The 17,645-nt window shown below is 33.7% G+C and overlaps 1 protein-coding gene across 1 annotated transcript in view; it reads right to left on the bottom strand.

Moving 5' to 3' along the window:
• Positions 1 to 5,183: 5,183 nt before the first annotated feature.
• LOC128203246 (uncharacterized) overlaps positions 5,184 to 17,645 on the bottom strand; it is a 38,194-nt gene continuing 25,732 nt past the window's right edge. Inside the window, exon 5 of the mRNA XM_052904685.1 lies at positions 5,184 to 5,831. Coding sequence (XP_052760645.1) covers positions 5,802 to 5,831 — 30 coding nt within the window. The 3' untranslated portion in view covers positions 5,184 to 5,801. The remainder of the gene's footprint in view (positions 5,832 to 17,645) is intronic.

The raw sequence follows: 17,645 nt of genomic DNA, 5'->3' as shown, positions 1-17,645 counted from the left end.
ATAAAAAGTAAACATGGACGATTTGAGTGGGGTGCGCGCCAAAAGCATATGATTCCCTAACAAGTGAAAGAAGAGCTAATTTTCTGCTCAAATGCTCAAACTTCAAAAAGCATAAAAAACAAATATACAGCAAATCAGACTCTTGATGAGTTTTGTAAAGCTTATTATGTTTTTAGATTCTTTCAGCGTATGTGCACGCATGGATAAGATTATGGAAGTTATATAGATTAAAGCGTGGTTTCATTAATAGTGGTATTTTCCAAAATTAAAAAAGACTCGACTTTCCAATACTACTTTCATCATCAGAAGGTCCTTACATCTCAAAAGAATTACTTCCAAATAACTAAATCAACTCATTTAAAACTTTACAACTAAGCATAGTTTAAAAAAATTACACTGTAAGGGACATATTTTCGTGTGGTTTATGTTTTGATACAGATTTTTGTCAAACATTTAAAAAAAAAATTCAGAGCAAAATTGTTATTACTCGAAATAGTAAATTGTACTCAGTTGTATTTTGCATATTTAACTAGCTTATAAAATTAGAACACACAAATTGTGGTAAAAATTTATCGAAATCACAAAAAAAGATATGAAAGAACCAGAAGTTTCTTCCCATTTATGATAAAGCATACGCAGTTGAATTGAAATTAATTAAAATAAATTTAGTACGCATTGAAAAAAGTTCAAGAAACTGTACAAGCCCTTTATATTACAGAGTACCATACTCAATAATTTATTTCAACTCATTTTTCCACATTACATGATAAAAATTCAAACACTACAAACTATTTTTTTTAATAATGTTTACACATGATGCGGTTTAACCATAGTTATTCAAAAGCGGCGCGCACTTTGGAATATAGGAAAACATTAACATACCGTGGAATCACAGCCAACCACAGCGGGTAAACAATCATGTGTGCATTATTCAAATATAGTTTGATGATAGCAAATACATGAATATAACTGTATTTGTACTATTTATTGTTTTAACTTGGCCGTACTAAAAGACAAAATTCTTGATAACTATTAAGGGTGCGTCTTATATTCCACTGTTTTAATTGTGTGATGAAATAAGAAAAAACCCGTGCGCTTGTTTCAAACGAAGCAAATATGAAATATTTAAGTGGATGTCCAAATGTCCACTTCATGTTATCAATGTTGATTTGTTTTATATGTATGTCGAAATAATAAGAAAACTAAACGGTGTGGGCGCATTATAATGAGGACAACATAATCACAGGGACGTTACGGCACATTCGGCTCAGATGCCTAAAGGTTGAACACACCAAGCTTTGATTCACAAATATCAGATGTGTCCTTATATGAAACCCTCGCAGCTGTTTTACAATAAAATGATGAAGTACACATTTTGTACACATGTATAGACACAATTGGATTTGAACCATCAGGATGTAAGTGATGTGCAGACATAGAAAAGAAGGCGTGTTTGGCTTTTGGCAGCGTTCTTCAATACATACATTACATCTTAAATTTGAATCGTTTCTAATTCCCAAACAGTTTGAGTTATTAGACTACTCAAAATATTTACCCCTGTATAAAATATGATCTGGCAGTACTTTTAGCTTCTTGATGAATATGAGGACGGTCGAGTTCTTAACGTAAATGTCATTTTTCCACAACGTGCAGTAGTGATAAACTACGTCAAGCATGCGTTGCAAGCGATTTATCGACATGAAATACTATGTAAATCCCAATGTAATCAAATTTAAATCGTTAATGTGTTTAGGTAACATTCTATTTAGCAAATATATTTAGTTATGCCATTAAATACGTTTAAGGGCTGTCAATACATATATATTTACATGGGAACAACAATAAGAGATACTTTAATTTTATTGATATCGAACTTGTTTGTTTAATGCATTGTTAAACATATGTCTCCCCCATTAATATTTGCTTTGTATATGTGTATATTGCATGGTTTTTTTTGGATTTTCTTCTTTTTAAAACTCAAGGTATGGATTTTTAGAAGTCTATGAAAATGTTGTCAATGTTGATGCTGATGTTTTTATTCCTTCGTTTAAACAAAGAGCAATTGATGATTTTTTGCAAAAGTGGCAGGAAGGGATAAATGACAATGGTGTACTGACCTTATATGTCCATGTCAAAAGTTCACTTGATATTGAACCGTATTTAGAAAACATTATTTTAAATTAATGCCTGTATTATTTGATGTAAAAAAATTGTTGAATTGTGGAAAGAAAATTTGTGAAATTATTTGTAAAAAAATCTGGAAAGATGTTATTAATGCATATATGTTATACATTGATAAGTTTTGTATAGACAATGTTTATCAATTTATGCATATGCCATTATTCTACAACCACAAGTTTGGTAATGGAAATTATGTATTTATTCATACCCTATACAATAAGGGATTACGTTGTGTGAAAGATGTTTTTAATGCCAATGGAAATATGTATAGCCTGATGGAAATTGAAGCAATAATTGATAACAAGGTCAACTTCCTACACTATAATGGATTTATTTCTGCGATAAATGCCTATATGAGGCATTCTAAATTTGTGCTTAATGACTTTAACTTTTTAGAATGTAGTAACCCATGTATGAACACTATTATAAACCCAATTTTGACAAAAGAAAATGTAAACCGATTTCTATATAAAATCTTTGTTAATAATAATGAAATTCCAACAAGTCAACATAAATGGTTATTACAATATGAAAACATCTATATTAATTGGAAAAATGTCTATAGTTGTGTATTTAAGTGTACAAAAGATTCTTATATTCAATGGTTACAATTAAGAGTTCTTCATAGAATATTACCAACAAATTCATTATTATATAAAATGAAGCTGGTTGAAAATGATATTTGCTCCTTTAGTGAATGCCATGAAGAAACTCTTTTACATCTCTTTTGGGATTGCAATAAAATACAGCCGGTATTGCAGGATATGGCACATAAGTTGAATATTAATGACTCAAGTATTGTCATTAACAGTATGTTTGTATTGTTAGGTTCTGGCAACAATAATTTCAAATTTGATATACTTTTATTAGAATATAAGAAATTTATTTTTCTGTGTAAAAGAAAAAAGTGTGTTCCAACAGTAATTGGTTTCAAAAATAGCCTTCAGTTAGCATGGAAGGTTTATGAAAATACAAATATTTCAGATAAATTTAAAAATGATTGGGCAATTGTAAGAAATTTGTTCTTGTAACTACACTTTTCAGATTTCAAGTTTTTCATACAAAAGAATAATACAATGTATCATATAAACAATTATATCTTTTTTTACACGCATGTTCTATGATATTTATTTTCTCTTCCTCTTCCCTTTTTTCCCTTTTTTCAGTCGTTCTTGATTTATATGCACACTCGTAGTACGTTAATTATTACTGATTACTGGTACATAAATTTACTGTTCTGGTATATCATGCTTGTAAGTTTTGTATTATGTAATGATTTACTATGAAATGTAAAATGCATATAGATTGTTGAATAAAAAAAAGTTTGAGGAAAAAAAAAATATTTCAAGACACCTTAGAGTTGCCCTTACCACACAACGCGTGTCTGCTCATAGTCTAAGAGTCCATACATGAAGGTATGGCCAAAATAGAATTGAAAGTATGCCAAATTTGTAACGTTAATGTTATCGAAGATGAATTCCATTTTATCTTTATTTGTCCTTTTTACCAACAAACAAGAGAGAAATATATAAAGCGTTATTATAGACTACGACCTAGCATGTTTAAACTTGTATAGTTACTGTCATCAGAAAACAAATCTGAACTATTTATGTTAAGTAAATATATATACGAAGCTTCAAAGGCACGTTCAGTACATTTAATGCAATAAGATTTATATCTAAGATATATACCACGATTCTCATTATGTTACTATTCACTATGTTTTGAACTAAACATCATCTGTCAATTATATTTGTATAGTGATATTCTGTAGCTTTTTGCATATATAATGCTTTATATCCTTTATAATGTTAAACTTTATATATTCCTTATAAGATCCATCCTATGTGCTATTACTTTATGTCTTATAGTTTGATATGTTAAAATGTACTTATATGTCACAAGAAACTAAGTAGTTTACGTGAATAAAAATCTGTTCTGTTCTGTTCTGTTCTCTTTTAAAATAGCATCGTTTCTTATTATGTACTTCTTTGTCTCATAAACTCATGTTGTCATGTTATTATGATCTGGGTTCTTTGAAATAAACTTGTGAACTTGTAGCAAATTCAAGGGAGATAATGCGACGTGTGAAATATCGTCAGCGAAGGAAGGATTACGACCCTTTGTTTAACACACGGATCATCCTATCTTATCATTTTCCAGTTTATCTAAGAGTGCATCTTCATTATTTATACAGTAGATAATGTAAGCTGACAATACGCCTCCTTGTCTCACTGATTTAAGGACTGGTATTTTAATGGAATGTTCTTCGTACAGTCTCACTACACATTGTATTCCCATATAAGCACATTACCGAATCAATTTTCCTGTAATTCCTAGTCGTCATAGCTTGAAAAAGAGCCCTTGGTGCCACCAGGCATCAAATGCAGAATTCTGATCGAGCTTGCTAACATAGAATAAAAAAATTCGATTCGGTGGTACACAGTCCTGGAGGTAAAATCACCAGTGGCACAGCTTTAAATTTTCTGAAAACCTTGTTGTTAATTTGCTGGGAAAATCGGTCGGTGTAGGGATAAAAAGTCATGGAGTCTATTCAGTAGGAGTCCCCCTTTCCTTTGTATAATGGTATCGGTTATCTGTTTTTATCCATTTAGCTGGATAATCTCATTTCTTAAGAATAACATTAAATAGCTTGGTAGGTGCAAAAAATAGGCTCTCGTCGCCATATATTACATTTTCATTCAAAATATTGTCTATTCCCGGGCGTTTTCATGTCTGGCAAGGCTGGATCGCACGCTGCATATCTTCGCGGGGATATTCACAGTATTGACATCAAATTGGCATGAATAATAACGAAATGTTTTTATACCGTTATTAACCTTCACATATATATATATATATATATATATATATATATATATATATATATATATATATATATATATATATATATATATGCTTTATAAACGAGCGAACATAAGGAATAGATATGATAGATACATGTAGTTTATTTTGAATACATGTTCTATAAGCCACATGATCCGTGAGAAAAACAAAATACACAAAATCAATGATTTACAAATAAAGATAATGTTATTGTAGTTCGTGTTCGTTTTTTTTATTCCAACTGAAATTGGACTTAGGATGGCTTCTTTAGCAAAATATAAGTGCTTCTTCGTTAAAAATGATAGTTTCTTCTTGTACGTAATAACGCTTTCAATTGAGACCAAACTAATATTGAATCAAAGGCCATTCAAAATGCATTTAATTGATTGTCGAATACCTTTAACGTTAATAATAAACATGGAATGACACTAATACGAATGCCTCCAATTTCCTAGACGGCGCTAAGCCGGTGTATTAATTACACCGGATCATTCATAATTTGAATATCAGAAACACAATCCGACATGGCTGTATTATCGGAGGGGAATAATTACACGTATATAAAAGGGTGAACGTGAACTGGTTCTGCTTCATTAATAAATGTCACATAGCATTACCATTCCATATGGTAATAAAGTTCACAGTATCTACACAATGGTTAATATAAAAAATGGGCTGGAATGGGAATGGCCGGATTTCTTTTCATGTTGACTGCAGTTTCAAGTGCCACTTCGCAACGACAGTTTGTTCCATCTTCCACAGATGTTCGTCCTTTAAGAACAAGAAATGCTTCTACATTCATCCTGTAATAAAAAAAACATATATTAGTCTAGGTAATTGTTGCATTTAAAAACCTTTGCTCAAACACAATATATTGCGAAAGGTAATGCTATTGTCGATTAAAACATGTATGTGATATCCTCCAATGGTCTTTTTGTACTCTATATAGGTTATTGGACTATGTAACGCACTTCATAGCTACTAACTGTCCATTATTTTAAAGAACTGATTGTCCAACATGTTAAGAATGGAAGTCTTTGTTTAAGCAATGGGCAGTCAGTTAAAACAACATTGCACAGTATTATAACCAACATAGAGTACTAGAAAGGCAATGAATGACGTCAAAAGCTTATAATGATACCCGTTTACTTTTTTCTAAATCGATATATATTTCATTAGTTTGTTGATTAAGTTTTAAATGCAATATTTTTTTTTATTAGAGAAAAGTAGATATTGTGTGCAAACACCAGCAACCTGATGTGTATACATGTAACCACTTTTACAGATTTTTTCAGTCACCGTTGAAAATCAATACATTCCGATGTATAACAAATATAACTTTTGAGTGATAAACCTTTTACTGCTTCCTAAATGATGCATTTATGGAAACTATTAATTAATGATTATTCTGACATATGTTATGTCAATGATATATTAAATGAAGACGGTGAAATTTGTGGGGGAAAATGTATCATAAATTACCCTATCATATAGGCAAAATTGGATATCAGAAATAAATATTTTAAAACATGCTTTCCCCCAAAATTAGTTACGAATAACCTCTAGCGAAATATAAAAAAAATCAAGAGTGTCAATAAATAAAAATATAACTATCAATAATAAATCAATTATACAGCTGACAAACAAGAACATATATTCGTATTTGATTAAAGACAAAGTTATCAAACCTCATGTCCATCGCATTTGGAAACATTACTTTGGTAAACAAATAGCTTGGTATAAATTATAAAACTATATATGCCATACCAGACAACAGAATAATACAATTGAAATATAAAGTTTTAAACAATATTTGGAGCGTATATTCAATAGCTGAAAACGCAAACAAATATTAAATGATTGGTAAGAGCTGAAATATTTCTACTATCGTCTCATAAGGTAGAAATACCTTTTTTTAACAAACTTTCAAATTTAACTCAGTTTCCTTCATAAACACCATTGTTTTCGACATTTAATCATCCTATATTGGTATATTAAAGCAATTGTATTAATAGCGGTTTATCTTATTTGGAGTAAGAGTGCATCTTTAAATGTTTTTTTCGAAGTTGATGTAACAATCAAACACCGTGATACAGGAGTAGATTGGAGCAGGTTTGCTGTTGCCCCCGCAGCCACTAAAATAGGCGGAAACCGGTGATGCCTCTCCGCCATTACACAAGTAACAATGTTCGTTGTTGTAGTCGTACACATAAGAGCGGTAGGACATACATCATGTGTATACCACGTGATAAACTACGCCATAAATGCTAAGTCGGAAGTCAATATTTTGCCTTAAATGATGACTGAAAACAAAGATAACTTTTCTTTATTTCACCATTTTAAATAAAACAAAGGGCATTCTACGCCGCTTAAAGAGTCTTTGTTTAATTAACGGGGTTTGATTAGGTGATTTGTTTCCTCAAACACTTCGACGAATCTGTTTCGAAAATAATGTTTTGATAGTGCTCCATCAAACCGTGGTTTTGTGAAAAGGTTTGTCGAAGTGTTTTAAGATAGTAAAATACAAAATGCGGGTCTATGTAAGCGCCGTAGACTGCCCTATGTTTTATTTCAAAGGGTAAATAAGTAGTAAAATAAGTTATCCTTGTTTAAGATATTGCTTTCCGAGGTAGCAACTTTGACATAATTTATCACGTGGTATACAGACACTGAACAGGCTGTCTCAAGGTGGGAGTCATACGTCGTCCATAAACCCGTTACGTTGTATCTGTTGGTGTATTCAGGGCAATATTCTAACCCCGCAGTAAAATATTGTGGTTGTTGGAAGAAAATAAAGCAGTCCATCCGCTCATCAAAAAAGGCTATATACAACAGACGTTAAATGTAGCAGACTACATTTTAGCCCGAGTCAAAGGCTGAAGACCAGTAATGGGGCAAGACTCAAAACTTATACCTTTACATACAGTCAAAGCTCGCAATGTCGAAGTCTCGCTAAAACTCCGTCATAACGTTCGATATAGCCGAAATACAAAAAGTATATAACAAGACCCAACACATTCGAAAAACGTTCGATATAACCAGAACATCGAGACAACATACTTCGACATATCGAGTTACGACTGTACATCCTTTGGCCAAGTAAAACTTTTTATATGGAATTTACTCTGCCGAAACAATATTCGTAATGCTTTTTTATAATTATGTTTGATGTCAAAGGCTTTGCAATGAATTATAAATCTTTCACGCAAATCTTCGTTTTTTATGTTTTAGACTTCATCTTAAATTCTTGAAAATATACGCTTTTGTACATTTGGATATTTATATACGCTTTAGTAAGAATTTCCTCATGGGGTGGTATTCAATATCCAACTCCGATTAGCTACATCGTTCTAAGATCCATTTAAGATTAATATTGAATACCAGCCCCGAAGAAACCTTCACGCATAATCAGAGTGTTGTTTCTGATTTTGTTATTACTTCGTAATATTTACTTTATATCGTTAAAGCTGCACTCTCACACATATACCATTTTTACAACTTTTTTGTCTTGAAAAGAGCAAATTTTTGCACAAATGTATGCAAACCAATAATCAGTTTGCTGACAAAAAATCAGATCGTAGATTTTCATATTTTAGTTTAATGTTTAAAATTAATGTTTTATGGCTAAAACCGTTACTAACGGTTTAGAAACAAGCATAAATCACCATTTTTTAACTAAAGTATAAAAGTCTGCGATCTAATTTTTTGTCAGCAGTCTTATATACCTGGTTTCCATGGATTCTCGCAAAAATTGGCTCGTTTAAAGGCAAAAAAATTAAAGAAGTTGTCAAATCGTTCAATCTGTGAGAGTGCAGCTTTAAAACATCCTTGGCAGATGGTACTTATTTTATGATATATAATTGTAAATGCTTCAAATGTATACATTTATAACTGAATTGTGTGACATACTCGTACATGAAGAAGTGTTAAAACCGATGAAGTGTGTCTTGTAAATGGCTCTTAAAACTTACATGGGATATCCGTAAACCTGTTCAATAACACGTTTCCATATTCACAAGCCAGATTAATTCCCCTGGTATGAGGTCACCATCCGTTTCCCCTTGACAATCTGCACAATACCTATTTCTGTACGTCCTATTACAGTGTGTGTATACCACGTGATAAATTGCGTCATAAATGCTACGTCGGAAGGTAATATTTTGCTTCGAATGAAGACTTAAAACAATCATAACTTTTTTATTTTCTTTACCATTTGAAATGAAACATAGCGCAGTCTATGTCGCTTACGGGGCACCGCATTCGGTCTTTTACAAATTTTGATTGAGAGTTTATTTTCTCTTAACACTCCGACAAACCTTTTCACGATACGGCCGTCTGACGGAGCACTGTCAAAACATTGTTTTGAAAGCAGGTTTGTCGAGGTGTTTGATGAAATTAATCACCTTTTCAAACCCCGGTTATAAAACAAAGGTGTGGTTCGTTAAGCGGCATAAGCGAAAAGTTATCTTTGATTTAAGTCTTTATTTTAATCAAAATATTGCCTTCCGACGTAGCATATATGACGTAATTTATCACGTGGTATACACACACTGTATTGGTAAACCTAGAAGATACTGACACAACGTACTGAAGCCCTTCTACAAAATCATAATTGTTGTATTTCTTTCTACATTCATCCCAACATTCTTGGCTGTTGAACTGATATTAGCAAATAATCCATTTTTCCTTTTTCTATATTTGATTTTTCTTTCATGCTTTTCGATCAAATATGTTTTATCAGTGAAATAACAACTGAAATTTTCACTGCAAAATAAGGAGTGAAAATATCAACTTAAACAACTTCTTTAAAAATCATGGCAGCTACTCCCCCTTGATCAAAAACTTAACACGTCACTTTTGAACCAGAACATGTTGCCAGACAATAAGTAGAAATTATATAAAAGGTTATATAAAGAAATACTTGTAAACAAAACAACCTACCGTTTATTACAAAATGGCAATCCTGTTTTTCAAACATTTCTTAAACTTCGGAGCTGAATGTTCGGATATTTTCTTTCATACAAAACAAACTACATATGAAAACATCTTCTCGAAGAACATAACAGTATGTTAAATAATCGTTCAAATGTCTGTTTGTCGTTGTAATACGTTATTCGAACTTTCCGGAAAACCCACACAACAATAAACATATTTAACTGATAAGTTTCTAACCCCACTCAAGCCTCAAAATGTGTCAACAACCTAACGTGGTCTTCACCCTTTACCTGGTTTTCAAGCGAATCAGATTTTTATCGAACCGTAAGGGATGACTGAATACACATGTATCATGAAACACACGCTAAAACTAAGAAAAAAGTTAAGCCAATGATTATCCGCAATTGTTTTGCTAACAATTTCGACCTTTCAAATGTTCATTGAAAAACATCCGATATTTTTTTTTCTCCACGAAACGGAAATAGAAAAATGACAGCTACGTCATCAACTATAATTGTGTGTGATGGGCGTCCCACGGGTAGCAGCGTAGAAAACACTCTTTTCAACAACAAAAATACTTCTGAAACTCCGAGAATGAGCATATAAGAAACAGAAAATATGATGCTTCGCCACTCGTGGAAATATGACATTCGTGAAATAAAATCTTACACTGAAATCAACAAATATCCTCTATGCATTTGCTAATTGGTAATATAGTAAAGAAACAAGCATTTGATGAAATGTTATTACTACAGAAATATTCTTATTTACAGTAAAAGTCCACTCCAAATTGCTATGACGAAGTAAAGTGACAAAGCTTTTAACGAATGGTATCATAAAAATCTAATCAAACATCCAGGGAGTAGTAAAGAAATGTAATCATTAATTATTTATTATGTATTTGCGCAATTCCATTGATGTCCGGAATATAATCTGATTGAAACAACGTAATGCCAATACCATTCGATACCAAGCAAAATGATGCAGTGTATACAATAATAGACAAGAACACTATTGCTGAGCGACTGTCCTTCGGCACGGTCTGCGGTGTTGTGAGAAACCACCAGGCTGAGCTTGGATTATAAGTATCTTCCATGGTCGCTCGTGTGAAATAGGTTTATCCCAACCCGAGCGCTGGGTGTTTTGTGGAAACGAGTTTACCTAGGTCATACACACTTGATGAAAGAGACAATACGCCACAGTACAACACACATTACAAACTATTGTTATTGGTAAATGTTCGGATAACCCCAGAGGCTAGTAAAGAACTCACCAGTTGGTGAACACTTGAGAACACTTGACCAAAATGTATTATCGAAGTGGTTAGATTATTCTGGCATCACACACAAAAACCACAATACAACGAAACAATGAAATACAAAGGCAAACACATGTCGTTTCAAAATATTTCGATAAGGCCTTGAAACGGGCAATGAAATAAATTCGCTTTGGAATTACAGTTTTATAGCATATATGAATAAAAGATCTGTTTGAACTATGTAAATTGTAAAAAATTATCACCTAGTGACATGCAAAATAAAGAACCTTTTCACCTAGATTTAAAAAAAATCATAACGAAAAGAATTTCCTTTAAAACTAGGAAAATGATGCGGTTTTTTAAATTATTTTTTGTAAAGAAGTCAATTTTCAATATGGATGAATTACGAACATTTACCCGGTTATTTAAACAAATTTCGGAACAATCCGGATCGTAAATGACAAAATAAAAAAAAATCGTGGTTTTCAATTATTCATACATAAGAAACAACATTTCAAAAATGCGATACCTCTTTCCAACATTTAAATAGTATTGTATACATGTATATATCTATATGTATCTATTGTTAGCTCTAAAAGCAAATTAAAAATTCGTAGAAAGAGAATGACATATTTTCATTATTCATTTATTTGTTCATTTCATGAATTAAAAGTTCGATAAAAAGAAATCCTGATTGTTTCGATAAATTACAGTACAGCGAATACAAGGGCGTTATTTAATGTAGGTATTTAGTAATGCCTAGGCGGAAAACAACAACTCACACTTCTCTCTAAAGGAAGTAAAATGTCAATTAGTATCCTATCAATATCCCATATAAAGTCACCTAACATCGACATAGTATCCAGATCCAGATCAGTACAGTAACATCTGGGTTTTTTTTAATCATTTTTGGCACCAACTTCGTGTACAGAGGCACGTTTTGGTTGTGTTGTTTTTGTATGTTAGCTCACCAGAGCACGAAGTGCTCAATGTGAGCTATTGTGATCGGTCTTTGTCCGGCGTCCGTCCGTCAGTTCGTCCGTCCGTCCGTCAGTCAGTATGTCAGTCCGTCCGTCAACAATTGCTTAAAAAACTTCTCCTCTGAAACTACCAAGCCAAATTCAATGAAACTTCACAGGAAGCTTCATTGGGTGACCATCTACAAAAATACAACAAGGGGTCACGATTGATCAACAACAGCAATATCAAAATAGCCGACTTCCTGTTTTGCTATAAAAAAACAACATCTCCTCTGAAACTACCAGTCCAAATTCAATGAAACTTTACAGGAAGCTTTCTTGGGTGACCATCTTCAAAAATACAACAAGGAGTCACGATTGATCAACAACAACAACAACAACAGCAACAACATCAAAAAGGCTGACTTCCTGTTTTGCTTTAAAACATCTCCTCTGAAACTACTGCTCCAAATTCAATGAAACTTTACAGGAAGCTTCCTTGGGTGGCCCTCTACAACAATACAACAAGGGGTCATGATTGATCAACAAAAACAACAACAAAACGGCCAACTTCCTATTTTGCTTTAAAAAAACCATCTCCTCTAAAACTACCAGTCCAAATTCAATTAAACTTTACAGAAAGATTCATTGAGTGGCCCTCTACAAAAATACAACAAGGGGTCATAATTGATCAACAACAACAACAACAACAAAATGGCCAAAATGTTAAAATCTGATAGTTATGTTAAGTTTACTCTTGAAGCAAGGGCAGTAAGTCTTGCTATATGGTCTCCCTTTTTGTTGGAGATTCCACTTCTTTATATTTTTAGTAATAAGGGAATATATTTTAATTCTTATTTAGTCCTCAACATAGTCACTTAAAGGTTATTATTGTTCTTTTTTAGGTTCATAGATTCAAATAATTATATACACTTTAATCTTTAGAAGAAATTTCATTTTTTACTTAAAGATAAATTTAAAAATCAGACTTTTCCATTGAACTTCATGTAGATTATTCTAAGCTACAATCATATCTTCTGTGTGGATAGTGAAAAAGGCTTTATGTCTTTTAAAAAAAAATGATTTTGAACATGTGATGGAAGGTGATGTTGACCTAGATGGAAGAAGCAATGATATTAGTGGAAGGTGCTGACTGTGTTCTGATATTTGATTTTTAGAGCTTAAGGCAGTTTGTTGATTTTATTGGATGGTGCACTGTTTGTTGTTTGTGTATCTATACTGAAAGTTCTTTCAGTGTGCAAGCAATTTGACATAGCTTTGTCAGTGTGCAGGCAATCGAACGAAGTCCTGTGTGTGTGTGCAGGCAATTGAACTACACGTACACGGCGGGTAATCATTGGAGCCATAACATTTTGTTATGTGTTGAAAATGCTCCAACGCGTCTTCCGTTATAGTGCCAATTTGTGGAATATGGATGTAAACAGTGAGTATGGTTTCTTATTTTTCATTTTTAGAGGTTTATGCGAGTAAATTTAAAACAAATGAAGAATGTAGTTCCACATAGAAATGGCCATGAGTTGTTCTAAATGTAAAAGTTTTAAATAAAATTTAATATCTGATCTTCTAGAACTTGCATAACTTGCTAGACGTTAGTGTTGACAAGTACAAATCTGGATTTCGTGAGAACTGTTCTCATACCTTAGGTTTAAGCATTTTCTTTACATGTGTGTGACTTTTTTATTGACAAAAGGTTGCCGCGTTACAAATTTTAGAACTTTGTTTGTTATACTTGCTGCAATATGCTCGATTTTCTGAACGTTGTGGTGCCAATGAATAGGTTGTGGTGCTCATGAATAGTAATTTAGTAGGAAACGAATTGTGAAAAAAACTGTAGCAAATTCATAACATGAAAATTAGCAATTAACTTAATTAATTTCATTTTCGATCTTTTTAAAGTATGACCAACTACCACACTGCTTCGCGAACTTTAAGGTTCATTTTGTGTCTAATAAATTAATACTTGAAAATGATCGTCGTAATTACAATTCTGTATATCCAGGTATTATAAGGCAAAAATCTAACGATTGTGTTTACATATTTTCAGATGGGTGTCTTTAAAGAGAAAAAGAGGCGGGTATATTCATGTCGAGAAAAAAATCACTCCGTAATTCAAAACTTGCAAGAAAAGGTATTTTACAGTCAATCACCTAAATTAACAAGCACTCCCTTCCCATTTCCGATCTTCTTTGAGAACAAATATCAAGCTATATTAATTACAAAAGTTAAACTCTGTTACTCAGGTGAGCGATATAGGGCCATTATGGCCCTCTTGTTGTTGTTGTTGTTGTTGTTGTTGTTTTTGTGTGTTTTTTTGGGGGAGGTCCAGCTATGGGGTCGGGTGCATTGTTGTAGCAAGTGATTTTGTGTGACCCAGCTACCAGTTTTTGTTCAAGCGAACCTATTTATGAGTGGTCTTTACAGTGGGAATATCAGGGATTTCAAAATCGCATTTATAGCCACAGTTATTGTATTTTAATAGTCTCAGTTGGTTTTTATATTTGAAACACATATGTTTATCATGCAATCGTCACAGGCTTATTAAAATGTTCATTTCTTTGGAACAGAACATTAAAATTTAAAAAATAGGGATAACATGTTATGATGTTTTTATGTAATTGTTTATCAAATACCGGGTAATCCATGTGCACGTTGTCCACGTCCGCAGTCCGCGTATATTCAACATGAAACAAATAAATACATTCCACTTTAATCGCACAGTAAAAGGGGATGTAAGTGGACGGGGTTTGGCTTGAAAACATACAGAACTAGTGATAGCACTCTAATTTTGGAACAATTAATGACCAACAATGATATTGCCCTAAAGCGAATCGTTACGGAGAATGAAATGAAATATTAAAGCATACATTTATTCTATTTCATCGGTTTTCTACATGGAAAAAAACATTTTAATAAAGCATACATGAATTTTTTTATTGCATTTTCCTCCATATCAAACAAATTTTGTAAATTGCAAATCAATTTTACTTAAACAAATTTCTGAACAATCCGGATCGTAAACAACGAAATTAAAAAAGCGTGGTTTTCAATTATTCATACATAAGAAACAACATTTCAAAAATGCGATACATTTTGTTTTAAATGAAGACTTTAAACGCAGATACCTTTACTATTTATTTAACACATTAAATGAAACGTTGCTCAGTCTACGCGGCTTGCAAAGCTCCGCATTTGGTATTTTAAGAGTCTGAATGAGAGCTCAATTTTTTAAAACACTTCGAAAAACCATTTTACAAAACCGTCGCCTGATGGAGCACTGTCAAAACATTATATCGGAAACAGGTTTGTCGAAGTGTTTGAGGAAACTAATCAATTTATCAAACTTCGGTAATAAAAACTAACGTGGTATACACACATTGGTTCATAACGCTCTTTTGGGACGACAGTTGCGGACAGTAGGCGCTTTAGTCGCTCTATCCATGACGCTCGCCGGGGATGACAGTTGCGGACAGCAGGCGCTTTAGGCGCTCTATTAATGGCGCTCGCCGGGGACGACAGTTGCGGACAGCAGGCGCTTTAGGCGCTCTATTCATGAGGCTCGCCGGGGACGAGAGTTGCGGACAGCAGGCGTTTAGGCGCTCTATTCATGACGCTCACCGGGGACGACAGTTGCGGACAGCAGGCGCTTTAGGCGCTCTATTCATGACGCTCGCCGGGGACGACAGTTGCGGACAGCAGGCGCTTTAGGCGCTCTATTCATGACGCTCGCCGGGGACGACAGTTGAGGACAGCAGGCGCATTAAGCGCTCTATTCATGACGCTCGCCGGGGACGACAGTCGAGGACAGCAGGCGCATAAGGTGCTCTATTCATGACGCTCGCCGAGGACGACAGTTGCGGACAGCAGGCGCTTTAGTCGCTCTATCCATGACGCTCGCCGGGGATGACAGTTGCGGACAGCAGGCGCTTTAGGCGCTCTATTAATGGCGCTCGCGGGGGACGACAGTTGAGGACAGCAGGCGCATAAGGCGCTCTATTCATGACGCTCGCTGGGGACGAGAGTTGCGGACAACAGGCGCATTTGGCGCTCTATTTATGACGCTCGCTGGGGACGACAGTTGAGGACAGCATACACGCGGAAAATCGGCATTATTGTAACATTTTATACCGTATTCATAACGTTCACATTGGACGACAGTTGAGGACAGCAGGCACATAGAAAACTGGTTTTAGTATAACTTTTGGCTCGCTATTCATACTACTTTCCTTGGGACAACAGGCAAAGGGAATATCGGCATTCGTATAACGACGGTAACGTACAAAGGGCACATGGAATACCGGTCCCAAAATAACTTATGGCGTTCTTTTCATAATGCTGTATTGCACTGAGAAAAAGTAGATGAAAGAAACCTTCAAATGTACATACACCGTTTAAAACGCGATATGAATAGCATGGGATCGGCTCTATGAATTATTCTTTCACTAAATGAACTTAGATAATGTCAACTACTTTGCTTTGTTGTAATAACAGTTTTGTCATTAACATATATGAAAAATATTATCAGTTCTTATCGGAAGGTAATTATCGTGTTAATCCTCAGATGCATGAGTGCGTCGTGAGATGACATTGCACTTACTTTTTCCCTCCATCAATAAATGGGCGAATCGACATCAGTATTGAATTTCAGCAGCTTATACTCATGTTCTTTAGAAAATTATTTTGGTTACGTCTGTTATGAATTTCCTGTAGTTTTAAGTCGGTTAGTTAAGAAAACAAAAATGCATGGCAGTGTTCAACGTGTCATACAAGACATATTTTAGTTTTTCTTAGGAATAACCGTAGGGTTATGGGCAAAAGGCATCAATTTACATCATATTACGATGAAATCTAAAGCCCACTATTGAACCAATACCATTATCATTATATCATTAAATGTTGTTGTTTTTTTTAAATCACACATGTGACATATTAAAACAGATAGAAAATGAACAACTATTAAATATTATATATATATATATGTTCATACGTGTTCAAATGAAGATAAGTTTAAATGCCGCGATAAAGATCCGTGCAAAATGCTTAGGATGGTTTCCTTTGTTTTTGTCTTCAAATTAACTCCAATATTGGGAGGGTAACAAGTAGGATGACCTAAACCGTTCAATAACTAACCTGATGAAATTCAACGCTATTTACTATATTACTCGCTAGTTATTGAACGTTGCCCTTGACAACATGGTATACGGAGCAGTAACGTCACTCACTACCTATACACTTTTCAAAAACTCGGGTTGTGTGTACATAACTTTTCATAGGTCCCCTCAAAGGTTTTTTGTATCCACTTACATCTGAAAAAGACACGGGTCGGAAGGTAGGCATCTTACATTCTATTTTTTGTGAACCCGGATTAATCAAAATATTACTTCACTCTAGATATGATATGTAGATTCACGACTTGACAAAAACTATGGTTGATCATTTGTGGCATT

The sequence above is a fragment of the Mya arenaria genome, chromosome 1, assembly GCF_026914265.1.
Source record: "Mya arenaria isolate MELC-2E11 chromosome 1, ASM2691426v1".
Taxonomy (NCBI): Eukaryota; Metazoa; Mollusca; class Bivalvia; order Myida; family Myidae; genus Mya; species Mya arenaria.
Note: the sequence above shows the minus strand (reverse complement) of the source record. Positions and strands in the feature narration are given on the sequence as shown.